General features: G+C 47.5%; 1 protein-coding gene across 3 annotated transcripts in view; it reads left to right on the forward strand.

Annotated features, from left to right (window-relative positions):
• The window catches only part of EVC2 (EvC ciliary complex subunit 2), a 128,764-nt gene extending 102,938 nt beyond the window's left edge, over window positions 1–25,826 (forward strand). For 2 of the 3 annotated variants that reach the window (XM_027599895.2, XM_027599896.2), the window contains exons 17-22: window positions 8,993–9,220; window positions 16,948–17,162; window positions 18,679–18,766; window positions 21,788–21,981; window positions 23,117–23,218; window positions 25,093–25,826. In XM_027599895.2, the coding sequence (XP_027455696.2) occupies window positions 8,993–9,220; window positions 16,948–17,162; window positions 18,679–18,766; window positions 21,788–21,981; window positions 23,117–23,218; window positions 25,093–25,363 (1,098 nt within the window). In that variant the 3' untranslated portion in view covers window positions 25,364–25,826. Of the gene's footprint in view, window positions 1–8,992; window positions 9,221–16,947; window positions 17,163–18,678; window positions 18,767–21,787; window positions 21,982–23,116; window positions 23,272–25,092 lie in introns of all 3 variants that reach the window. The other variant, XM_027599897.2, reaches the window with a different exon arrangement.
• The last annotated feature ends 1,195 nt before the right edge of the window (window positions 25,827–27,021 follow it).

Consider the following 27,021-nt stretch of genomic DNA (forward strand, 5'->3'; position numbering starts at 1 on the left):
GAATATTTTGGGGAACATATTCATTTTTAGTTCTGTAAGGAGGTCTCTGTTGGTCACTCTTCCTTTCCTGAGCTCTGCTCTCTTTGGCTGTAGGGGATGTGGGCCTTGTCTCAGTCTGCTGAGATAGAAGCTAAGGCTGCAGTCCCCACCACCACTAAGAAGTGGCTTGATTTCTGTGAACTGAAGGGCCCTGGGACTAGACACCTCAACAAGGCAGAGGGTCCAATGTAGGCTTGGTGGCCAGAGTCGCCCTACGAGGGTCAGTTATGTCAGTCCTACTATTCTCTCCTGGAGGGCAGTCAAGGAGGGCTGCTCAGAGGCGGGTGCCTGATTGAGGAAGGGACATTCAGGCTTCTTCCCTGACCTCCAGGTGACTCTCACCAGCTTGGGACAGTTGATCAGATCTGTAGGACTGGAGGGCTGCCACTCAAAATGGTGCCTGGCCAGGGTCTTACCTGCTGAATGCCTTGCCCAGGACTGGGAGTGTATCTCTTCCTCTTGCTCCAATGCCTAGGCCAATCCACAAAGCACAAATACACAGCACAAATTATGGGACTCATTTTTTTTATTTTCCAACTAGTAGAAATAGTTCTTTCTGTCTACATCTGCGCGCTCTCTCTCTCTCTCTCTCTGTCTCACCTGTCTCTGCTTTTTACCTAACACTGAAACTTGAAGACCTTCCATGTCACTACATAAGAGTTTCCTCGTGGCTTTTTACAGCAGCATGATATTTCATGATATGTGTGACCCTTAAATGATGTAGCCAGCCCTCAACTAATGGACATTTATGTTCTTTTCAATCCCTTGATACTTCAAATGATCTTGGATCCTCTTCATATATCCTTCTCTACTCTGTAGTGAGACATGTGGAGCAATAATGAGCGTTCTGTTTCACAGATGAGAAAATTGACACTCAGAAAGGTGGAGAGACCTGTCCAAGGTTACATTGCTGGCAGGTGGGTGAGTAGAGCCTAAAGCACAGGCCTCTTGATGCCCATCCCTGTGTCACATTAGCAGATCTGAGTTGATGGATCCAGAAATGAAGGGAATGTTTCAGCTAATCTTTGATGTGCTCTGCTGTTGTTTTTGCACACAATATATATAAAATTCTCATAAATATTCTTTAGGAACATTTAAATATGAACTTGAAAATGACATGACCATATTTCCTACTCACCCATCATTTCTGGTGTTATTTTAATGATGTTGTCCTCTGTCTGGGTGGCATGTCTGCCACTATATCCCTTCACCCATTCATTATTCATTCACTGTTTCCAGGTTTCATGACATGCCGTGCATACACAGTTCATTAGCAGTCCCTTCATTCAGGAGTGGAACTCCTGCACTGCAATCGACCGTGCATCCTATTGTGTTCCCGCAGCTGCCGCAGCAATTATACAGAGGTGGCTGGCACTGCTGTCAGGAACAGCTCTCCACACTCTGTCGTTTCAGAAGTGACTAGAGTTTAAACATGAGAATAATGTGCTCATTTTCCGATGACGTGACAAGAGAAAATACTGATGGCACAGGTTCTTCTAAAGCTTAGAAGAGAAGGTGCATTGACAGGAAAGGCATTTTAGGAAAGGGAGAGAAAAATCTATCCATCCAGAAAGACTGGGAAAGCCTCCAGATAGTTCTCTTTATGCCTGCTCTTGCCCCTGTTTTATCCCTTGAGGCAGTATCTGTCAAAGTCGTCTCCTGAAGCTTTGTTCTAAGGGAAGTTTCATAGCTTCCCACCATCCCCAAACAGATTCCACATTCCTGAGTGTGGCATTCAAGGCCTTACCTTTCTAATCTGTCCTCCTTCTACCTTTCACACACCAGAAGGTTACCACAGTTCTCTTTTAACGGTTTGAATGTAGTAACTTTTTGTTACATTATCCATTTTTAAAAGTTTTCTCTTCATTTTTATAAAACTTAGGCATGCATTCTTTTAGAGTCAAATAATTCTACAAGGTTTGTGCTAAAAAAGAGCAACTCCTATAACCATTCATACATACATTTTCAAATCTCCAGAGGCAATGACTTCTAATTTTTTAGCTAGATCTTTTGGCATTTACCTCCATATTACCAAATAACATGCTTGTCTTGATATTTCTTGATTTCTTTACTTTGGGTATTATTTATTCACCTTTCTTTATGGAAATATGATTTAGCTGTCTTTCTTCTTTCAACCTGCAACAGGTTGAAACAGCGTTTTCTGTTTTCCTCACTATATTAGATGTATATTTGAGATTTCTGTTACTATGATTATTTAAATATTGTTCATATCTGAGTCATATAAAACTGAGATTCATTTTTCTGTATAACTTTTTGTTTTTTCCTGGAGTTAATGCTGCCCTTTGGTTTCTTTTTGATTACTTTTCTGTGTACTTATCAGTAATTCAATACACTTTCTGACATTTGACCAAATATCCTGTCAGGACCACCACACAAGTCATGCCTTCTATTAATTTCATAATCTTTAGGAGTTCTCTCTGTACATCTGCTGTGCCCCAATCTGGATGTTGTTATTTATACCTTACGTACAGCTGCCATCTTGGGGTCATGCTATGAAATTCCTTCATCCTTCTCTTTCCTGATTTGTTCCTTGTTTTAATGAAACACATGTTAGTTTCTTAGGAAAGGGCACGTCGGAGATTTAAATATTTTGAAATTTTGTAAGACTGAAAATGTTTTCATTCTGCTCCCATCGTTGATGGGTAGTTTGACCAGTTTTGGAATTTTTCTTTAGTTATATTGATTATGAACTCCCCTTCTTTTCTCTTATCTCTCTTTCTGGATCTCTAATTATTCAGATGTTGGACCTCTTATCTATCTGTTTTCTTCTTTGCATTATTTTCCTTTTCTTTGTTTTTTGTTCTGTTTTGTTCTGTTTTACTTTCTGGGGAGTATCCTAAGTTTTATCTTCCAAACTTTTAATTGAATTTTTCATTTATGTTTCATTTATTAATTTATGAAGAGCTTCTTTTCCTCTCTGAATGCTCTCTTCTTAAGGAAATTATCTTCTTTTATTTTTTGTAACTCTGAGAACATTGTTTTTTAAAGTGGTTTTTTTTTTTTTTTTTAATTCTGCATATTTGTTGTTACCTCTGTATTCATTAGAGGCTTTCCCCAGTGTGTGGTCATCCTTGGTCTGCTCATATTTAAGAGTAAAGTACTCAAAAGCTCCTTAGAGTCTCTGAGCCTATAAGCAGGGCCTGTGGACTGTGACCTTCACCCTGATGTGACTGGGCTAGGCCATTTACTTGGGGAACCCCAATGTTAGGATCTTTCTTTAAGGCTGGTTGGAGTCCCAAGATAAGACCATTCTCCTACCTATATGGTAAAGAACTGGCTGCCCACATTTCAGGAACCAAGTAGAGGAAGAAAACTGAGATTTTAGAAGTATGGATGTGAAGTGTCACTTGAGTCCTCTGTTTTATATGGAGCCTAGTTTCTCCAAGTTCAGAGACTCTTTTGGAGATTAAATCTTCAGTTGTGACTGGGGGGAGTTGGGTGGCAAAAATCCTAGAGGCTCCACCTCTTCTTTTGTTTACCTTCAGCTTTTACCTCCAAGTTCCAGTGGTGCCTGCATTCTGTGATGCTTAGCGGGAACCCACAGCACAAATTGTGTTGCTTCTTTGCCAACCCCATTTCTGACTTAGAATTCAGTTTTGGGGCATCTGTTGAGTCCTTTGCTACTCAGTCATCTCCTTTCCAGCTTTCAATATTTTGTGGCTATTTTCTCTTTTCTCATTTTTTCCCACCTTTCCATTCTGCCTTAAAGAAAACAGTAGATATACATTACAAATCTACCATCTTTTGCCAGGAAGCTCTGTTGTCAGTATTTTTCTACATTGTGCACGTATTTCTTTTCAGAGAGAGAGAACATGAGAGCTGGGGGCGGGGATGCAGAGGGAGAAGCAGACTCCCCACTTAGTGCAGAGCGCAGTGCGGGTCTCGATCCCAGGACCCTGAGATCATGACCTGAGCTGAAATCGAGTTGGACTCTTAACCCTACTGAACCACCCAGGCGCCCTGTGCATGTATTTTTATAATTAAAAGTGAGGAAGCTTTTTTAAAGGAGGAAAGAAAACCCCCAATATTACAAACCATTATTTTCATATTTTTCCTGCATCCCCAGAGACTCTATTTAACTAATTATAATAATGATAATAAAAATAATAATGGCATAATATGGCAGTTACTATTTATTAGAGTCTCATTAGGTATCAGAAACTATAGGGGGCATTATCCCCTGTCCTTTATTGTATCTTTTCCACAGTCAAAACGGAGACCTAGAGAGGTTAAGCAAGCTGTTGAGGTCACACAGCTAGTTAAATGGCAATGTTATTTGTAAGAGATAACAGAGCAACCATAAACCAACCAAACAAAACTATGCTGACTAGTTTAAGGCAGTACCCTTGACTTGTTTGAGATTTTTGCACTGTGATTATCTAGCTGATGGGGTGGATGGTAGTATCTTTCCCGTCATAGAAATCGGTTTTCCTATCTCTAAATGTAAGCACTAATAATGTCTATTTAGCAGCGTGGTATTTCATTTAGTAAATATTAACACCCATTTATTGAGTCTACTCCCTTCCTGATACAAGATGGAGGAGAGAGCCTTCAATTTTTTTTTTATAATATTCTAGTTTATTGAAAAGATAAACCAAATGACCTTTTCTATAAGTATGAGACAGGCCTATTTTGCCTATTATTACCGCACCCTTCAGATTTCTTAAAAATATATACGTGTGAGCCTTCAAGTTTGAACCCATCCTGCAAAGCATGGGTGAAACTGATCTGGGTGTCCCGGGACCAGCCACGAGGATACAAGGGCATGCTCCTAGTAAAGAGCATTTCATCAGTCCGCTCCTCCCAGCCTTTGGACGTGAGATTCTTGATGTGACCACTCTCTCTCCATGTGCGACTTGGCTAGCGATCTCCTGGCCCCTCTCCATGCCTTGCTTACTTTTTTCTGAGGAGGGCGTTATCTGACTGGTGGGATTAAAGAGGGCACTGGGCATGCTCGGTGCGCCTCCCTCAGCTCTCCTCCAAAGCCAGGCAGCCTCCAGGAGGCCCCTATTCTCTGTCCACCATGGGCTGCACTCGGTGGCCTGGGGGAGTGTGTAGTCATCTGGACACCCACTCCACGCCGCCCAGGCTGCGTTCTCCAATGTAGATCTCATCACTGTTAAAGCTGACGTTTGGCCTCTGTCTGGCTCACCCATGCTTCTGTTTGTTCCCAAACCTGGGCAGGGAGGCTGTGGTGTCTTGAACTCCTTCAGTGCCAGTAATTCTCTGCTGGCTGACAGAGGTTGATTTTAATTTGCATTTAAAGGACGTCACTGAACCTAGAAGAAACCACATTTTTTGAAATGCACTGGGAAGCGAGTCAGAGAGAGGAGTAAGGCAGTGGTTGGAAACTTCCCATTTAAAAGAAGAGTATTTAGCAGCATATTATTTTGAAAATGAATTTTTATTACTTTAGATAGCTTGAATATTTAACGAAGCCTGTCACAAAAATGCAAATCTGTACCCTTTCCCAGGGCTCTTTCTAGACAAGGATGGAAGCCCTCGCTAGAGGCACATTCTTATTGTGCTGGAATTAACAAGTTAAACTTTCCAAAGAAGAGGAAAGGATTTGGGGGAAACTTTCTTATCTTAATTTCACTGTCCACGTGATTCTTACAGTACATAGGAAAAGCTTTCTGCTTGCCCCCCATGTTTTAGGTGTGAATTTGCAGAAATGAAACTCGAGATCCCCTCATAGTCACCTTGCTCTGCCCCGCATCCCTGCAGGGGGCTCAGCTTTGCAGAGTATCTGGGCCACCATCCATGCAGCGGTGGGGAGGGTGGAGACCGCCCTGGAAGTGATGTGGAAATCTGAGCTCATGGCAGATGCATAATAAGGGGACCGCTCATCCCTCTCTTGGCCACCTGCCTGTCACTCGTGTTCTTCCTCTTGAGGGACTCTACCGAGGTTTGCTGTGGCCCTTCCTGTTGCCTTAGGGTGGGCAAAAATGTTACACCTTACCAGTTGGTAGCCTTCAAATACGTGCAGGTCTTGTATGGCAATTAACTATACCTCAGTAAAGCTTTTTGTAAAATCCTGTGTGTTAGGAGGTATTATTCCCATTTTACAGTTGAGAAACTACAGTCATCGGCAGCTCAGTGACCTTGCCCAAGGTCACGAGCTAGTACATGACAGAGTCAGAGCCTACTTCGGTCCTCAGTGATGAGCTCCTTCAGGGTCAGATCCACGTCTCATGCATCTGCGCCTCTTCTCTACCCCCGCCCCATCCCCTCGGGGCATCACACGTTCCTGTATATTATACATATTTGGTGCCCATTGATTATTTTTTGGATTGGTGAATGAAGCATAAATATACTTTGTTTGTAACCTCGGGGTAAGAAAGCAGCTGTGCGCAAAGGGTGTTTGCAGGAAGACTGCTAGGATCTGGGAAGCGCTTTAGAGACTTGCGTCCCCGCATCCCCGTGAGGGGGCCATCAGATACCGCTCTTGGGGTCCCACAAGGCTTCGCCCAGTTTTGGAAGGACGTGGGGCCACCGTTGGAGCAGTGTGGATGCCTCAGACTGAGGATGGCTGCCCGCCCTTCCACGAGGCCCACCCGGGAGGCCCAGATGTGATCCGCAGTTACCATGGAAACCCATCAGCGGGCAGGGGGCTGTCACCTGGTTCTCCAAGCTAGGGAAAGATTGGGGTCTAAGAGCATCCTTTTGAGAGCAAGGCTTCTTGTTCCTGTTCAAGCAGGGTAATGAGAGCCCATCTCCCAAAGCAGCTGTCCTCTGCCAAAGCTCTCTGCATTGTTGCCTCTGGCCCCTGATGTCTGTGGGCTTTTCCATGAACCGAATATGCAGGTACCCCTACCGTGTGTCTTTGCAGGCCCTACATGCCATTTGGTGCTCTTCTGTGTTCTCTGAAGCTTGTTGAAGGCACTGCCTCTCCAAAAAGTGCTTGGCCCCCTTCCCCCCCTGCCCCCGACAGAATTTTCTTCCCCAGCTGACAAGCCATCTGTGTGTTTCTTTGGGGCACTTCTTCCTTCTTCCCCCCACCGGAGTTTTTCCTGAAGGTCAGGTTGTAGAGACGAAATCTGAGCTTTTCAAACTGGGACTTGCACTTCTCCGAGGGACACACAGACGGGCACAGGAAGGCCGTGCTGCCTTGGGAGACACAGGGTCGTCGTCCTTTGCCAGCCTCCACTTCATGTAAATATTCCTCCGTATATCAGCCCCTTCCAAACCTCTGACGATAAACATGGGATTAAAAATAGGTTACATGGGGCGCCTGGTGGCCTCAGTCAGTTAAGCGTCTGCCTTTGGCTCAGGTCATGATCCCGGGGTCCTGGGATCGAGTCCTGCATCGGGCTCCCTGCTCAGCGGAAAGCCCGCTTCTCCCTCTGCCCTTCCTTGTGCGTGCTCTCTCTCTCTCTGTCTTTCTGTCTCAAATGAATAAATAAAAATCTTAAAAAAATAAAAATAGGTTACATGGCAGAAAATAAAATTCTACAAACTTTTTCAATATTTTTTATTGGGGTAAAATATATATAAGGTGACATTTACTGTCTTCACTGCTTTTGTGTATATGGTACGGTGCGTGAAGAATATTCATGCTGTGAGGCAACTACCCCCACCCCATCTCCAGAACTTGCATCTTCCGAAACCGAAGCTCTGTCCCCATGAAACACTCACTCCCCACGTCTGCGGCCCCCAGCCCCCGGCACCCACCGTCTGCTTGCTGTCTATGCATCTGACTGCGCTAGGTACCTTACGTAAGTGGAATCCTGCAGTGTCTGTCCTTCTGTGACCGGCTTATTTCACTTAGAGCATCGTGGCCTCTAGTTTCGTCCGTGTGGTAGCAGGTGTCAGAACCTCCCCTGTTGGAAGGCTGCATAATATTCCATTGTCCGGATAGACCACACGGTGTCTATCCATTCCTCTGTCAGTGGACACTTGGGTTGCTTTTACCTTTGGTTTTGTGATCGAAATTCCACACACTTCCAAAGATTAAATGAAAGCCTTCCCCAGGATATGTGCTTGAGCAGGCTGCTCTTTGGCTTGTGGTTTATTGAGCTCCCCATGAGGGGAGGGGGTACACAGTTACAGGGACCTGCCTTTAGGGGCTCAGGTGGTGGCATCTCGAGAAGGATTAGACCCCATTGTTCATGTGGCAACTTTTCTGGAGAAAGTATAAGAGGTGGTGATCACAGAGCAAACACACAGATGACAGAATGAACTGCTTGGTTGTGTGACCGAGGGGAGTGGACGGATTCCCTCCTCTGGAATTTGCAGAGCCTTGGGCGTGCGGCCTTTCCCCGGAAGGGCTTGTGGCCTGGCAGGGTCAACAGTGTGGTGAAGGCCAGCCCAGGAGAAGAGCGTGGAACGTAGGACGGATGGAGAAGAGAGTGACAAACACGTGCCCAGTAAGGACACTTCAAAGAGAGTAGTTGGAACCAGGGACCTGAAGGGCAAGCAGGAGGTCTTCAGGAAGACGGGGATGCCGGGCATTTCAACCACAGTGGGGAGCCCTGACAGCAGGCACACGAGCATGGCGAGTCGGCCGGCCCAGAGTGGCCCGGAAGGGTGGAGTCCCAGGGGTGCGGGTGGGGGTGGCAGAGGAACAGACCAGACTTTGCAGGCCAGCCTCCGCTGGGATCGGAGCCTTTGTTAGAAAGGTTGAACTTTCATCCTCCAGATGGGGAACCTTGAGGGATTTCCCACTGGGTCGCCACAGAATTGCCTGTTATCTTCGAGAGTGATAAGTATGAAGTGAACACCAGACTCCAGAAACCCAGAGATGCCCTTTGGGGGGTCCTAAGTGACTCCCTGCGGTTTCCAGCACACTTCTTTGTGAGTATTTGAGGACTTCCCGAGTCCTGAGAGAGTGACCGCCACAGCAAAGCCTAGCAGGGTGTAGTTGTTCTGACCTCTCTCCCTGCCACCCTCCCCCCACTTACCAGCCTGGCTTCTGGCCTGCCCTCCCCAGGTCCGCGCAGAACTGCTCCGGGAACGCGTGCAGCAGCTGGAGGCCCAGGAGACGCGCTTTGCAGAGTCCCTTGTCTCCCTGCAGTTCCAGAAGGCGGCCAGTATGGCCACGACCCTGTGGGCGTACACCGCCCTCCTGAGCATCCAGGACCTGCTCCTGGAGGAGCTGAGCGAGTCCGAGACCCTGACAAAGTTGGCCTGCGAGCAGATCCTGGGGTCACACAGCCCGGTGAGTGCGGGGCTTGGGAAGGAAGAGGGATGGAGCCTGCGCCACATCTGTGGGCTCGTGGGTTCATCCTCGTGAGCTCTCCTGGCTCCCTCTCTGTCAAGTGGGTGCTCGCCTGCCCTGTCTACACTGCAGGGTCACAGGGAGGACTAAGGGAGGTTACTTACAGCTCAAGCCAGCTCGATCTCATTGCCCCCAAGAAGCAAACCTTTTGAGTTTTAACATTTTTAGCATTCCCGAGACGGGGCACATCTTACATCAGGAACACCAGGATGGTCATCCGTAGAGCTGTAAAAACAGCATGGCTTTCAGTTACTGGCACCTTAGATGCGATGAAATACTGGATTGTTGTTTATTTTTATAATTACACTTATTACCATTATTCCTACATGCTGCATTTTTTTTCAAGGTGTGAGAGGTATAATCATGAACCAGAAGCTACAGAATCAACTGTTTTGAGGACTAAGCTTAGGTCCTTGATGAGTTGATTTTAGAACTTCATATGTTATTATAATTCCTCTAGAGAGGAAAAGGAACCCATGCTTACTGGGTGCCAAGTACGTGCAGCCAAGCATGAACAGGCTGTGAATGGACACACTCTCGGGTAAGCATTAATTATTCTTAATCACACATCTCGAAATGCCCCTTTAAGCACGAAGGATTATAAGTAGCAATCTTCTGCTGCTCTACCTTTATGCTCTCTGTCACACATGATATTACTTAATTATCGAGCTGGGTTGTTGAAGTGGGTCCTGCTATGATGTTCAGTTCTCAGGTAGAGAAATTGAGATTCGGGCAGGTGGTCAGTCAAGTTCTTTGTAAAGTCCATGTGGCTAATAAATGCCAGGAGCGGAGTGCAGTCTGTTTCTGACTTCAACTCACTAGGTCATCTTCATGGACTATCCCCGTTGATCTTGCCAGTGGGGGTTGCCATCATTCCTTTTTTAAAAGTCATAAATAACATGAGGTTCTGAAGAGTCCTGAACTGTTTTTCCCATAAACATTTTGCACCCTGCATTATGTCAAATGTTTTTAAGGATAGAAAGAATCGGAAACGTTGGTGTTTCCCACAAAACATTCAGATGCTGGATAAATAAAAATAAACCTACATCTTAATGCTTTGTGAGTTCACAAGAGAATGTGGAAAATCCCTGAAGGCCAGGGATATCCCGGGGAGAGCAAATCCAGAGGCTCAGATCCTGGGGTGAAGACTGAAATCTGCAACCCAGGGATTTGGGGTTCATTTGAGGGAATAGAAGATGAGACTGGGGGTGTCCTGAAGAAGTAGAACACCCAGTGAGGGGTGAGAGGAGAAAGCCACCTGCTGTCAAAGGAGCCACCTTTGACAGGGAAATCTGTCTTTTTCTGGTCCTGCTCCAGAGGGCTGGGGGGAGCGGAGAGGGGGGAGGGGAGTTTACCCTGTGAATTTGTTTTTTTTTTTTTTAAGATTTTATTTATTTATTTGTCAGAGAGAGAGAGAGAACACAAGCCGGGGGAGCGGCAAGCAGAGGGAGAGGGAGAAGCAGGCTCCCCACTGAGCAGGGAGCCCAATGCGGGACTCGATCCCAAGACCCTGGGATCACGACCTGAGTCGAAGGCAAATGTTTAACCGACTGAGCCACCCAGGCGTCCCTCCCCTGAGAATTTCTAGTCAAAGGCTTCTGTTGGTATGAGGAAGGAATCCCAAAATACTTTAGCTCTCCTGTCAGGAAATCTCTCAAGGCGATAAATTAAATTAAAATGGTTCTAGGACGGATGACTACTCCAGTGCATGGCCAAAGCTAAAGCAGATCATCTCCAGAGAAAAATATTCTCAATCTGGGCAACTCAGGATTTTCACAGATTAATTTCACCCAAATATGAGTTCTCAATTAAAATTAGAAGTCCCCAAACACATGAGCAAGACAAGATGACATATATATATATAGGAGAAACAAACAAAAACCCCAACAGATTAAAATCCCTAAAGATGTTAGGTGCTCAGATCATCAGTATAGAATATAAAATAATGATTTATGAAATCATTTTAAAAATCAAAGGTAGTACTGAAATGACTTTAAAATTTTCATTCATATGGAGAGCAGAGCGATTCTAAACTTGCATGTATGTAATAAACTACCCAAAATAATGAAAGAAAACTTGACAAAACAGCAGGGAGAAGTTGATAAATCTGTCACAGTAGTGGGGGATTTTAGCACACCCCTCTTTCTGTGGTTGATCAGATGAGACGCATTTAAAGATTCTGATGGACTAATTAACCCATTAGTCAACCTGTGTTTAATGTCTGCCCACAGAATTTTATAGCCAGCAATTAACAAATACATATTCTTCTTCAGCACACATTGGAACAGTTACAAACAATTAAGTTATACAATATTATTTGACCACCTTTTTGAAAAAGAACAATTAAGCTTGAATCCATCTAAGAAAAGATTAGTACTCAAAGTCCACACTTTGAAAGTTTTAAAACTTACTCTGGAATAATTCATTGGTCAAAGAAATGATAATGGAAATTTTTTAAAATGTAGAACATCAAAATAATGTAAATACAACATATTAAAATGTGTGGGATTTTGCTAAAGTCATTTTTTAGCTCTAAGGGAAATTAATGTCCTAAACTTACATTAGAGAAGAAAGGCTTACAATTAAGATCATATAAAAAGCTAGAGGGGAACAATGACAAATATGTCTGTAGAAAGAAGGAAGGAAGATCACATAAATAAAATAAGAAAAAGACTACCAAAACCCAACCAAACAAAACCATGATAGAAAAGATCAGTAAAGTGAAAAGTCGAATCTTCTGAAAAAAAAAAAAAAAAAAAGGCTAATAAAATACACAAAACTCTGACATGAGTGACCATATGAAATAGAGATAAGGGACCAGTAAATAATAAAAAGCAACATAATTATACATGCAGTAGAGTCTTACAAAATAAAACTCTATGAACCACTTTGTGTAGATGAATTTGAAAACTGAAAGGAAATGGAAAACTTTCTAGAAAATTCATCAAAATTGACTCAAGTAGAAAAAGTCTGTACATAGTCTTATTACCATGAAAGAAATTGACTCAGCAGTCAAGAAATCTTCTGACACACACAGAAAAGCACGCACCCCAATAGTTTTACAGGTGAGCTCCAACAGATTTTTGCAGTCTCATCTACAAATTATTCCTGATGTTAGAAAACTAAGGACTATTCCTCATTTTATGAAGCTCAGCGCACCCTGACCCAAACCAGATGTAAGTTGTATGAGGAAGAACAATTACAGTTCACCCTCTCTTGTGAGCATAGATGTTCACTATATTACTAACATAACTTGGCCATCCATAAAATAATTAGTACATTACTAACTAAATTAGTTAATTTAGTTAGTTTAGTAATTATTAAAAAGTACAGCACAGCCAGGTTGAGGTTTTCCCAGGAAAATAAGGTTGGTTTAACTTTAAAGTATCCATTTACAAAGTTCACCAGGTTAATGGATTAAAGGAGAAAAGAAAAAACTCTGTGCGATCATTTCAGTATAACCAATCAAGTATTTTATCGAATTCAACACCCACCCAAGATGAAAATTTCTCAGCAAATTAATGACAGGAGGAAACCTGCACCGGGTATTTACCCGAAGTCCACAGCAAGTGTGAGTGAGAGGTGATGGGCGTGGGGGTGGGCTGGCCCCGAATTACAGGTGAAGGACAGGAGGGGCAGGTCAAGGTTGTGTAGCAATTAGGGGCAGAGGCGACACTAGGAGCTGGTGGTGTCCAGCTCACAGTTTACCTGCTGCCCCTCGAGGGCCCTGGGCAACCCCCTCAGCTCAGCCCTGAGATACCTCGTGGCTCTTTGTACTTGAGACTGCCCTGATTTCTGTCGTCATTGGGTGGTATGATGCTTCCATTTGCAGTTTTATCTCACAGCCTTTTGGAGTAACATCAAAGCTTCCTTATTCTTGACTGTGTTTAGAAGAGTTCTGTGACCTGAACTGGGAGACACTGCTCAAAGTCACATGATGTAGTATTGAGTTGGTGGAGCTAGTGTTTTCTCGATTTGCATTCGGAGGGAAGACAAACCTGTGGTTTGGCTCGAGATTCTAGACTTTCATTCCGCAGTTTGATCATTCTGTGAAAACCGCTTTCCCATTGTGAATGGGCTTTTAAGCTGTTAGACATTTAGGGGAATTAAAAAAGCATGAAATGAAATGCTCTGGAAGAAATGGCTCGAGAGAAAACCATATCGAGCGCACCTCCTTGGATGAAAGATTTAGACTCCTCTTGTGAAATGGGAACGTGGGCAAGGCATAACTAAATCATGGAGCCATGCAGCTCACGCTGGGCAAAGCTATGGAGGATGGACTTCCTTATAATGGATAAAGGGACCTGGGACCGACTATACCCACGGTATCCGCCCTGTAGACCCACTCTTCCGGGCCTGAACCCAGTGTCTTCCTCTGTTCTTCCTCTGGCTTACTTCCCACTTGTTGCTAGTCACCCAGTCTGTGGATTCTTCCTGAACTTTTGTTCTCGCTTCTGACTTTTGCTGGCCCAGCTTTGCTGCTGACGAATCTAGATGTGAAAAAGAAAAATAACACTAATGGTAAGTTACTTCCTTGAATCGGGCTCTCATTAGGTCCAGAGCATCGTGGGAAGCGTTTGAACCTTCTGTCAAGCCCATGATGCTTTGATACCCGTCCTACAGATGAAGGAGGGAGGCTCGGGAAGGTTACAGCAGTGCCCCGAGCTCCCGCCGCTGGAAAGCAGAGCCTGTGCCTTCTGCAAAGCCTGGCTCCTGCCCTCACATCAGTTTCCGCCTACCTCCCTCTGCCTGCTCTGGCCCCCTCTACACTGCAGCCCGAGGAGTCTCTCTGAAAAACAGAAACGATCTTTGACAGCCCCACCCTCAACTCTGGATTATTTAAAACGCTCTCCTTCACTACTCTCAGAGGGACCCCGCATTTCAACCCCCAGACCTTCTCGCTGCTCCTGCACCCTCGAGTGACGTTCAGGCCTCCATTCCTCTGAACTACCTCTGCCTCGCTTCTGCTTCACCCCTTTGCAAGCTCATATCCGTATTTTAAGACAAGCCAAATGTTGCCTCCTCTGTGAAGCCATCCGGGAGTCCCCTCGGGCAGAGGTGGTCTCTTTCAGGTTTGTGCTCACACACCTTCCCTCCCGAATCTCTGCGATAGCAGGTGATGGCCGTTACTATCACTATGACCGTAAGGCTGTCGTCCACGCTAGACTCTGAGTTCCCACAGGCCAGGGGCCGTGTCTCATTCACCCCTGATCCCTTTTGCCCAGTAAAAGGCCTGGAGCTCTCTGCCAGGCTATCATCTCATTATCTATCCATCTAACCATTCATTCAACCTGTACCTACAGAGTGCTTACCAGAGACAGCAGAGCTGAGGGATGGGGCCCAGAATCAGAGAAACCTGAAATCACTCCTCACTGAGGCTCTCATGCAGATCTGTGACTTCAGGAGTTTGACCGGTACTCTCTGTGCCTCGACTGCCATATCTATAGAATGGGATAATAACACATTTCTACCTTGTGCTGAATCAAGTCTAGCAGTACCTGCTAGCCGACGCTGTGATTATGAGTAATCAAGACGATGATGCTGATTGTGACTGTTCTTTCCTCTGCGAGCCGGGCCCTGGGCTCCCCGTTGGGGAGTGGGGTGGACAGGAGAGCTGTGGTCCCGGGCTCCCTGCCCTCAGCAGTGAAACTCCAGTGAGGAGAGTTCCAGAATCAGGCCTTGGAGTCCACTTGTGCAAAGTGGCAGGTGGACGCACGGGGTGTGGAAGGAGTCTGGGGGCCATGCTGGCCTCTGGGAAAATGTGCTGTCAGCAGCCACAACCTGCAGGACACATTCCCACCTCATTTTCTGTTCTCAGCCAGGACTCACCTGGTCTTGGAAAAAACATGTGCTCTCGGTGCTCTACTCATGCTTTGGAGACACTGGCAGCTGTGGGTTCGAGCCTGCCTTCCCCACGCAGTGGCCGGGCCAGCCAGCGACAGTTTGAGATCAGTGAGTGGTCCACGACTAGGCTCCGGGCGTGCTGACAGAACACGCTGTCAGAAACTCATTAGCGCTCTTGCAAGCTCTGTGTTTGGTTATGTTTACCTTTGGGGTGCTGCCACAAGATGGATGGTCGTAATTAGAAACGTCCGTGTGTTAGGAGGCCCCGCTCAGAAGTGTTCAAAGGCTTCCATGGCCCTGGGGGCAAAACCCAAATGCTCAGCACACGATGGCCTTGGTTTCCCTCTCTGGCCCCCTTTTCTTCACTCTTGGTTCTTGAGCAGTGTTTCTGAGCCATGGGGGGCTTTGAGGCCCTTTTGACAATTTGATGTAAGCTTTGGCTCCTTGGCAGAAAGGCAGACTCTTCTGCACTTATTTTAGGAAGATGATGGACTACCATCCTCTGAGGAGCCCATCCAAAGCCCCTTAGGACTAAACTGCAGTTTCACCCCCTGCTCCCACTTAGAGCCCTGGCCTGTCTGGTGAGTAATGGGTTCAATATGTCTGCATTCTGGACAGCCTCTTATAGCCAGATTATCTGATTCTGTTGGCCCAAGAATGCAGATTTCTTCTGCTTGGCCAATGAGAGGCAGTATAGCATGATGGTTAAGGACACAAACCCTGGCGTGACCTGGCCTGGCTCAGATTCTGGCTCTGCCACCTAAGAGCTGCATGAGACAGCAAACTACTTGAACTCTTTTGCCTAAATCTCCTCCTCTGTAATGGGGAAAATAAGAGTGTGTATTCCCTAGGGTTGTTATAAGGACTCAATGACATTAATATATGTGAGCACTAGGAACGGTGCCCAGCATGCTATGGGTCCCATCAGTGTCAACTGTGGTTGCTGTGCTCTGGCACAGGCTTCAGCCCAGATGGATGAATGTGTGCTGGTGCCTTAACGTATATCAGTGACAGGTGCCATCTGGCGGGCTCAGTGCTGAGCGCTGCAGATACCGAGCTGGAGATGCAGCCCTGCCCCCTGGAGTTCACACTCTTAACAGAAAGGCACAGGGACATCAGGCAGCTACAAAGATGGGGCAGTGTCTGAGTTGGCTCAGGCTTCTGGAACAAAGCACCATAGCCTGGGGGCTAAAACAACAGACGGTTCTCTCCTAGTTCTGGAGGCTGGAAGTCCAAGATCAAGGCACTGGCAGTCAGTTGCTGCTGAGAGCTTTCTTCTTGGCCTGCAGACAGCCACTTTCTTATTGAGTCCTCACCTGGCAGAGAGTGGGGGCCCTGGTCTCTCTCTTCCACGTCTTAGAAGGACACTAATCCCATCATGGGGCCCCACCTTCATGACCTCATCTAAACTCAACCCCGCCTCCCCAAAGCCCCACTCCCAAATCCCATCCTGCGGGGGATGAAGGCCTCAACATAGGAATTATGAGGGGCCACAGACATTCAGTCTGTGATGGGCACATACAGGGGAGGGTGAGTGGGTGCCTTCAGAGAGGGAGTCTGCACCATCCTAGGCCTGAGGGGCCGTTCCCTGAGGAAGTTCTTGAGCCAGGGCTCAAAAGGAGACTCGGGAGTGGCCAGGCAAACAGAGGAGGGCCCTGCAGGTGGTGGGAGCCGCGTAAGCGAAGGCAGGGAGGCGTGAGAGGTCACGTTGTGGCCTCCTTGCACTATTTGGCACAGCTGGACAGGGGAGGCGGGCAGGAGCAGATCATGCCAGGCCCAGGAGGTCTGATTTAATCTGTGGACCCCTCGCCTTCTGTGCACAGGAGCTCCAAGAGCTGGAGAGGAAGCTGGAAGACAAGCTGGCACACCAGGAGGGAGTCCAGCTACAGCGGGCTCTGGCAAGTTGGCAGCAGTGGGCCGGGGATGGACCCGGGCTTCTGGGTGAGCCTGAGGATGCAGATTCTGGAAGGCAGGTCTCCGCTGTCTTGCAGCAGGCCCTGAGCCAGGGCCGGAAATTACTGGAGCGCCACCAGCAGAGGTGAGCCCAGTGCCCGGCGGTGGCGCCGTGTGGTATGGGTCCTCTGCAGGCCTGGGGGCCCCTGGCCTCTCCGCTCAGCTGGACGTGGGCCCCGGCTGTCACGCTATTGTCTGAGGCTTCCTCCCAGTGCTCAGACACCAGCTGCTGACTTAGGAGCGCACTTCTTCCCTGACATCTAACTATACTTTGGTTTATTTTCTTTGTAAGATCATGGAGGTTTTCACTTAACATATTTTTTAAGCTTTTTATTTTTAAACAGTTGTAGACTCACAAGAAATTGCAAAAATAGTGCAGGGAAGGTCCATGTGCCCTTCATCCCGCCTTCCCCAGTGGCAACATCGTACATAATCATAGCGCTTTGTCCAAACACCAGTGTGATGCAGTGAATACAGACCTTAACTCAGATCTCACTGTGAACACAATAGTCCATATCCTGCTTTTGTGAAATTATAAAACAGACAGAGCCCCCATCTTTTGTTAGGGCTGTTCTTTGCATTCTTCCTTAATTAACAGACAATTATCCTTTGCCCAGGGCATTAAGAACTCTTAGAAAACATACTTTTAATGACTTCGTAGTTTTCCACTGTGAATATAACGTTGATGTGGAAAGGACGGGGTGCAAACGAGAGACGTGGTGTGATTCTGTTTTTGAAAACACGTGCAAAAAAAAGAAAAGAAAACACACGTGCACAAACTAATTAGCAGCAAAGAGACTCAGTTGTAACGGATGTGACTTCTGGGTGGTGAGTTTACAGGTTATTTTAATGTATTTGATTATGCTTTCCTGGAACTACAACATCAAAGTGCAGTTCTGCTCCACTGAACTAATTGTATGAGAGGCTGGATGTCATAAAAAAGGCCTGGAGACGCTGACCTGGTTTACACCAGGATTTTTGGGTATATGACCCTCGTGCATGCCTCCTGCTTCGTGGTGGAAATTGCTCACAAGAAAAGCTTTTGACATGAGCTTATGGTTGTGTTAGCCAACAAGAATACAGGGTGGATCATCCATGGCACCACCTCTATCAGCTAAGGGACTGGGGAGGCTGTAGACCCTCTCACATGGAAGTCAGAAGGCCTGAGGGGGACCCCCATGTGGAAAGGCGCCACCAGCCTCTGTGGCCGGAGCCAGGACCAGGCTGGGAACGTGGTTCTGGGTCTGCTTCCACACAGGGGTCACATGGTGGGCGAGGACTTGAGCATGACAACTAATCCTGAGAGTTTTCCAAGTAGGACTACTGATGGCCTAGCAAAGCCACAGAAATGTCTCCATACAGCTCCCACAGAACTTCTCCCTTTGAAGAGCCCTCTGTCCTGGCGGGCCTCCGTAATACGGTATTTGCGAAAGAAATGTTCTAGAACAAGAAGAGATGTGCCTCTTTTGGCCATCTCTTTCAATAGATTTTTTAAAATATACGGATGAGATTTGTGATTGTTATTTAAATAACTAGATGGTCTTCTCCTGGGATCATGTTATAACCAAAGTGGACTCACGTAGATTTTGTCTGCACTCCAGTTGGAAAGAGGAGCGAGACCACAGCGTCGTGCTTGAGGATTGGCTGGAGAATGTGGAGTTCGACACTTTTGCGACCCTGTACAGCCAGGTGAGGACCCGTCAGCCGTGTCGTGGGCCGGCCTTCCTCAGAGTGCACGTGTCCTCACCTGCGGCACGGGCGGGGTGACAGCGGGACCCGGGGAGCTGCTGAGTGGATTGCTGACAAGCACCTGGCACCAGGCCAGCAGGCAGAGGACGTTCCTGTCAGGCCCAGGGGCAGCAACAGTGATGGTCCTGGTCAGCCTCTTTTCTGAGACTCGCCAGGCACCCAGACGTGTTTCCTCTTCTCTGATGCGAGTTTAACATGCACAGAGGAGGCTCCACCAGGAACAAAGCTGACCACTGAAATCTGGTTTCACTCTCTTTAAATGCTCTAGCCATTCCGTTTCATGCTACTGCACATTCCCTTTAAAGCAGGATACTTCCTCATTGCCACACGAATAACGTGGTAAGGGGGTGCCCCTTAAGAAATGAATGGCACTAACCCAGCGAGGCAGGTTCCCTGTGCTGTGGGAGAGGCCGGGACCCCATCCCCATTCCTCTCTCAACTCCTCTCTTTAGCCCCCCAAGGCTCCAGGGTGACTGCAGCCTTTTGTAGACAAGGTGGAGTCCCCTTGACTTCAAAGACCCTGACATCCTCTGAAGAGGCTTTGTTCATGCATAAATATTCACTGTGCTTCTAGTAAGCAGCAAGGGCTGTCTTGGGCCCTGGGATTTCAGTAGTAAACACAAGGGATAAAGTCCATGTCTCCAGGAGCTGATATTCTAGTGGGGAGAGCAGGCAGTCAACAAAATAAATACATAAACTGAATAGTATTTGATGTTTTGATATGCATTATGATCTCATTTTTATAGTTGTGTCTATCTGTCCATCCATCCACCCACCTATCCATCCATCCACCTGTCCATCCATCCATCCATCCATCCACCTGTCCATCCATCCATCCATCCACCTGTCCATCCATCCATCCATCCATCCACCTGTCCATCCATCCACCTGTCCATCCATCCATCCATCCATCCACCTGTCCATCCATCCATCCATCCACCTGTCCATCCATCCATCCATCCATCCACCTGTCCATCCATCCATCCATCCACCTGTCCATCCATCCATCCATCCATCCATCCATCCATCCATCCATCCACCCATCCATCCATCCATCCATCCATCCATCCATCCATCCATCCACCTGTCCATCCATCCATCCATCCATCCATCCATCCATCCATCCATCCATCCACCTATCCATCCATCCACCTGTCCATCCATCCATCCATCCATCCATCCACCTGTCCATCCATCCATCCATCCATCCATCCATCCATCCACCTATCCATCCATCCACCTGTCCATCCATCCATCCATCCATCCATCCACCTGTCCATCCATCCATCCATCCATCCATCCATCCATCCACCTATCCATCCACCCACCTGTCCATCCATCCATCCATCCACCTATCCATCCACCCACCTGTCCATCCATCCATCCACCCACCTATCCATCCATCCATCCATCCCCACCCCCCATCCATCCCCCATCCATTCCCCATCCATCCATCCATCCATCCACATATATGTCTAGAAAGATGCTTGGAATGGTGCTTGCCTAATATTACTGATAATTATTTCTGGATAAAGGCATTTGGAATAATTATTTTAACATTCATCTTTGTGCTTTTCCGCATTGCTGAAATTCCTTAAAATTTAAACATTAAAATTAAAACAATAGAAATCCACGCAGGAAGGAGGGAAAGGGTCCTCGTATAGAGGGAGGCAGGAGCAGGCACAGGGAGAAGGCAGGGCTGTGTGACCGTGGTGGAGGCAGAGGGTGGAGGGATGCACTTTGAAGACACAGGAAGGGCCATGAGCCCAGGCAGGCAGGCAGGTGGCTGCTAGAAGCTGGAAGAGGCAAGAAGACAGATTATCCCTAGAGCCTGAGCAGGAATAAGCCCTCTTGACACCCAGACTTTAGCCCAGTGGAAGTGGCTTCAGACTTTTGTCCCCCGGAGTGCAGGAGAAGAAAGGCATGTTGCTGTCTGTGCCTTGCCAGTGTGGGACTGTTCCACATGCGGCAGTCATTCTGTTCTCGTGGAGGCCTCTGCCGTGGGTGGTATAGTTACCCCACTTTATAAATAAGGAGGCTGAGCACGGAGAGAGAGAAGGGCATTGTCCCAGGACACACAGTGTTCTTTCTGTGCAGTGGGGCTGGAGGCCAGTCGAGGCTTGCCAGAGTGCAGAACCCATACTCACTCATTTTTTTAACCTCTTATTTCGAAATACTTTTAGATTCCCAGGAAGTTACAAAGCTAGTATAGAGAGTTCTAGTACCCCACCCCATGTTTCACTCAGGTTCGCCCATGTTTGCCTCTTACAAGTTCTAGCACTGCATCAGTGTATGACGTTGGTTACAAAATGTGTGAATGGTTCTGTGTGAGTTCATCACATGTAGATTCACGTAACCAGCACCATAAGCAAGATACAGGACTGTTCCATCGGCACAAAGACCCGCCTTGCGCCACCCCTTTACAGGTGCACCCACTCCTCTCCCATCCCTGACCCCCGGCAACCACAGTGCTCTTCTCCATGTCCGCATCTTGTCAGTTCTGGAAAGAAATACACATGAACTCTGATAGGACGTGACCTGTGGAGACAGGCTCTTTCCACGCGGCACCCATCCAGGTGTGCCCGTAGCCTAGCTTCCTCAACCATCTGCTGGTCCGGGGGCATTCCAGTTGTTTGTTGAGCTGTGCTGTTTGCTCCACGCAGGATTGGAAAAGCCTCACCAGCTGGCCCTGCTGTTGGCCCGAGGTGCGGCTCTGGTGCACGTGTTGCGAGCAGTTGAGAGGACAGATGAAGGTTTTGGATGCATTGCAGTGAGCCAGGGTTGCTGACCACACAGATTTTTCTTGACAGCTCTGTGAATTTGGGGACGTGTTTTCACGACCGAGCTGCTAAGATATTTATCTCCGTGGGACAAACCGTCCTAAGACTGTCTTGTCCATTAAAACGTGTCATTCATCAAGGTGAGAGCAGTGAGGTCACGAGCTTCCCGTTAACCCTCTAGGAGCTGCGACTGGCGTCCTACCTGTCCAGGCTGGCGATGGTGCCAGGGGGCACGCTGCGCCGGCTCCTGAGCGTGGCTCTGCCCGCGGCCTCGCAGTCTGAGCTCCTGGCTGCGCTGGACCCGGGCAGCCAGAAGCATCCGGACCACACGGTGGAGACTGATGGTGGCGGGGAGCAGGCCGACCTGGGCAGGAGGTGAGTGCGGCATCGGGCTGCTTTTGGGAAAGAGTTGGGGGAGATTCCGTCATGAAGGGAACAGAAGGAGGGAGGAAGCAGGACCCTGCAGGCCCAGCGCACACTCTACTGGTCGGCACTTCATGGCTCCAGGAGCACAGGACATCCAGCCCAGTGGCCAGGAACCCTTTTTAAGTCATGGGAGACCTAAGTATTTTGTTCAGACTTTTATCTTCGTCACCAATTTATTTTTCAAGTAGAATCTTAAGAAAATGTTTCCCCTGCCATAAATGCCACACACACACATTAAAGGAAGTGTAAAAAATACATACAAGGAAAAAGAAGAAAAAGGAATGTCCCGAAGACATTCTGTGACTGTCTGAAGATGGTCTCCAGGCTATCTGAAGAAAATGGCTGAGAGCATTTTCTTACAATTCTTCATCCAGAATGTGTTTCTGGGTTTGATTTTTATCTATTGCTGGGTTTTATGAGTGTGTTTGGTGTGTGCATGTGTGTGAGTGTGTGTAAAACTCATACGAGTATCTGCGTGTGTAGTAATCCCAGCGTATACAGCCTCGCGCCCTGCTGCTCAGAACCTGACAGCGCAGGAGTTTGCTTATTTCCTTCTGACTCTTGTCCGTGTGCGGATATCGTTCTATGCAATAATTATCACACCATTTAGACTCCATTCCCTGCTGTTTTATGAATTTCCTCAACTTTCTTAATATATTCATGAAGCACTCTTGAGCTCCTACTGTGTCCACTGTTGCAAGGTACTAGGGTACCGGGGAGAGAAAGGGGGCATGGTGGACCCTCCATAAGTTAACACATAGATGGTGTTCCTCCACACACGCTCCGCGTCCTCCGTCTGTGGGGATGCAGGACTCACCTCAAGTGTCCCCACCTCTAGGCAGCCTTCCGTCTGCCTGATGTCACCCGTTACCCAGCTCTGACCCCCGGACTGGGAACCCCTTGGAGGCAGAGATTGTGTCTTGACCAGAGAAGGTTCTCGATCTGTGTGCCTTGAGTGAGAGACAGACCATGAAAATGAGTTCTTCCTGTCAGCCCAAGGTCATGTTGAGGGATGGAGTGCCATCATGCTTTTCAGGAAAAGTCTATTCTAGGAAATATTAAGACCCTCCCTTCTTGCCGTCAGGAAGCACCAGGGCTGGTGGCAAGCTCTGGAAGGCCGACTGCGCGGAGAACTGATAAGCAGAGGACTGGAGAAGATGCTCTGGGCCCGAGAAAGGAAGGAGAGGTAACGCTGGGCGCCTGCTCCGGTCAGCCCGGCTGCCTTGAGTGGGACGGGAGGTGAGGGGCCCAGGAACCTGGGAGAGGGTGACTGCAGCCATACCCACATTCCTTCCGAAAGACCACAGTCTTTACTCGCAGTGGACTTAGTTTAGGAGCAGAAGATAAGCCTCTTGCTATCAGTGGGAGAATGTTCTCTTATCATTTGTTAGCACTTTACTATATTTATTTTAACTCATGGCCATTTTCAAATGGGATGTCCTTAAAGGGTGAGTAAATCCGTATTGCTGTTTGGAGTTTATAGTTTACAAAGCCCTTTGCCACCTACAGCACTGAGCCTCCCAGGCTTCCAGAAAGTGGGGATGGTAACACTGGAGCTCAGGGAGATCAGAGGAAGAGGTGTCAAGCCTGCAGCTGGGAAACGGTGGCCATGGGATTTGGGAGCATCTGACTAACCCCTTTCTTTCCCTAGACTTGCAGACCAGTGATCTTTCCACTCCATCGAGCACCTCTCTCTTTCAGCTGTGGTTTCTGCACACCTGGAGGTCAGAGGAAAGTCAGGGGCAGGGTAGTTTTAGATTGCTACAGTTGACCAAGTGCGTCCAGTGTTTCCCACTGGAAAACCTTTGGAGAAAGAGTGACGTCAAGTAGGTTCATAATAGGGTAGAAAGTGGTCATATCCAGTGCGTGCTCTGGAAACAGTCGATGTCCAAGGGAAGTATGTGACCTGAGTCCTGCCTCTTCCATAGTTTCTCAGCTACGGTAAAGGTGCTGAGGCCAAGCTTCATGAACTGTCCATGTTAACAATTCTGGAGCCATTGATCATAGTCTGGATGTCAGAATTTAGTCCCAAAGAAATTAGATCAGGATTTTGAGCCCAAACCAAGAAAATTAAATTCAAGCTGTATAAATGTGAAGTCCTCCATGAAGGAGCAGAAGTCAGTTCCTCCAGATTGGGATGGGGGAGCAAAGGCACTCCCAGGCTGCACTCATGTGAGCGGAGTGAGTACAGGTCAGGAGGAGTACTGGTCCTGCTCCCCTGGCTCACTCTCCTAGCCTGTGCCCTGCTGGAGGCACGTGGAGCTATGGCAGGAAGACGAGAGACTGAATCACACCGAGCTGGGTTGGGATCCTTGCTCAGATTCATACCAGCTGCAAGGGCAGGATGCAGTGGAGCCTCATCTGCCACATCTGCTCTGGAAGGGTCAGCAAACCTGTCAGTGACGTCCAGCAGGTGACCCTCAGTGGCATGGCCATGTCATGCACTGCTTGGACACAGAGAGAACCCTATGGCTTTTAGCTGGTGTAGTCCTGGCCATTACCAAGAGCATCCAGGGATTTAGGGGCTGGACCACTCATGGACAGCATTCCCGCAGTCCTTTTATGGGACATCCCCAAAGAGTGTCATTCTTCTGTTTTAAATGCAGTTGGCCTGACTTCTAACTCTTGCTTTGTAGTCAGGTCTCATCAGCCTGCTTTGGGTATGAGTCTCACAGGCAGTGACGTCCTGGTAAACGTTGAACCATCTGCGGGTAGGGAGAGAGACAGAGACAGATGCCCTGATTTGTAGCATTTCCCAATTTCCATGGTGTACCTACACTGACCAGGGCCAATTTCAAACTAACAACAAGGTGACAAGAGGCTTGCAAAACTTCTGCAAAGTTAACAGTCATGAGTCAGGACGAGTTGTCTGTAGACGCCACTTGCCACAGGCTTCAGCTCATTTCAGGGGCAATCTGATGACCACAGTGTCTTTCATTAAAGTGATACCTGATTGAGGACCTAAGGACCCAAAGTGAGTTCTCCCGGAGAAGTCCATCAGGACACTCAGGAGGGTCAGTTGCCAAGAATGTCAAATCTGATCTTCTGTTCTTTCTTTAGTATATTAAAGAAGACATGTCCCCCTCTCAGAGAGAGGGTGGTATTGCCTGGAAAAGGAAGCTGGCCACATCTGTCCCTGGAGTCCATCGGAGAACTGGCTGCCATGCCCATTGTAGGGGCAGAGACCATTGATTTATTAAACACAGGCGAGAAGCTCTTTATATTCAGAAATCCAAAGGAACCAGAGATCTCATTGCATATTCCCCCCAGGAGAAAGAAGAAGAACTTTCTAAATGCCAAAAAGGCCAGTTGGGCCTTGGGCATGGACTAGTCCCAAGGAAAGCTCCGGGGAGTCTGAAGACAGGGTTTTCTTTTTCCTCTGCCCGTGTGCGTGTGCGTGTGCGTGCGTGCGTGTGTGTGTGTTTATAGTGTACAACTTATAGATGTAAGTCACACAAGCAGAAGACGCAGACACCCCCCCCAACACCCACGACTTTCAAGGACTCAGTTTAATCTGGTCTTACGATTTTCCATAGGGTCTACCCTCCTCAGCATCATGAGGGACAGCGTTGAACGCTTGTTGCCTTCAGTGTCACCTCTCTGCGGGTCTGGGGGAGACCCTAGCCCCCAATTCATACCCCTGTAACGTCTGGCTGCATATGGGCTGTGTGTCTAAGTGAAGCTCTTTGTTCCTGCATTTTGTGTTTGTTACATATTCTATTTTTATCAAGGGAACTTTCAAAAATAAATGCATTTTACATACAGCTCTTCTGGGTGGCACTCGGTTTTGCTTTATGTAGGAATCCTTTATTTTTAGTTCTTGTGTTTTGGCTACATGTTGTTGTGTTCCACAGAGACTTGCCCTCTATCATTCCAGGGGCCAGAAAATGTACCAGCCACTGGGGCATATGATTGCCAACTCAAATTAGAGTTTTTCCCCCTTTCATAAATGAGGAAATCCAAAGGCTTAAGGAGATGAGGTGATGTGTGCAAGATCACAAAGCCAGTAAGTAGCAGAATCAGGGTTCATATTATTTTTTTAAATTATTTATTTCTTTATTTGAGAGAGAGATTGAGCACGAGCAGGGGGAGCAGCAGAGGGAAAGGGAGAAGCACACTCTACTGAGCAGGGAGACTGACTTGGGGCTCCATCCCAGGGTCCCGTGATCACGACCTAAGCCAAGGGCAGGAGGGTCAGTTGGTTGGTTACCGACTGAGCCACCCAGGCGCCCCCATGGTTCATACTCTTTATGGCCCCAAACCCTCTCCCTTTCTCCCAGACTCGATCAGTGGGCACATTTGCCAACAAACAAACTGCACACAGGTCCTTGTGTTTCACAGAGTGCTTTTATCTGCTCTGACCCTTTCCACTTTCATAGCAGTGGTGGGGCCAGTGATGTCTCCTTAGGCCTAGACTGGATCATTGCATGAACTTTTCTAAAAGCCAGGCAAAGAATAAAATTGCGGTGCACCTTTCCTGAGAGTAGGAAATGATTGAGAAGGGAATCCTGTCACCAGCAAGAGGAAGACAAGGGACCCTGATGAAGCATCTGCTGCAGGAGAGTCACTGCCGGACCCTTCCAGCTACTTTAACCCACTTCCAGTCCTCGCTAATACCCCAGCAAGGTGGGCATCACTACTCCCATTTTGCAGCCAAGGAAGCTGAGGCACAGAGAGCATAAGTAATTTGCCTGCGATCACACCACCTACAAGGGAGGGGTAGGGTTTTGAAACCAGATCTCCTGACTTTCAAACCCTATCTCCCATGAGACAGTTTGTTTGTTGACGACCAGAAGGCCAGGTCTTCTTTGTACTTTCCCACCAGCATGCATGCAGCGTGGTGAACAGGGACCTTTGCTGGGGGTCATACTTCTTCCATAATAAGCTGCCATATGGCCATGTCACTACATTATGGATAAGCATGAGCAAGTAGTTCAAGTGTAAGAAGAGTCGATGGGGCCAGCTTTCCCATCAGAAGATCCGGTGAAC

The sequence above is a fragment of the Zalophus californianus genome, chromosome 2, assembly GCF_009762305.2.
Source record: "Zalophus californianus isolate mZalCal1 chromosome 2, mZalCal1.pri.v2, whole genome shotgun sequence".
Taxonomy (NCBI): Eukaryota; Metazoa; Chordata; class Mammalia; order Carnivora; family Otariidae; genus Zalophus; species Zalophus californianus.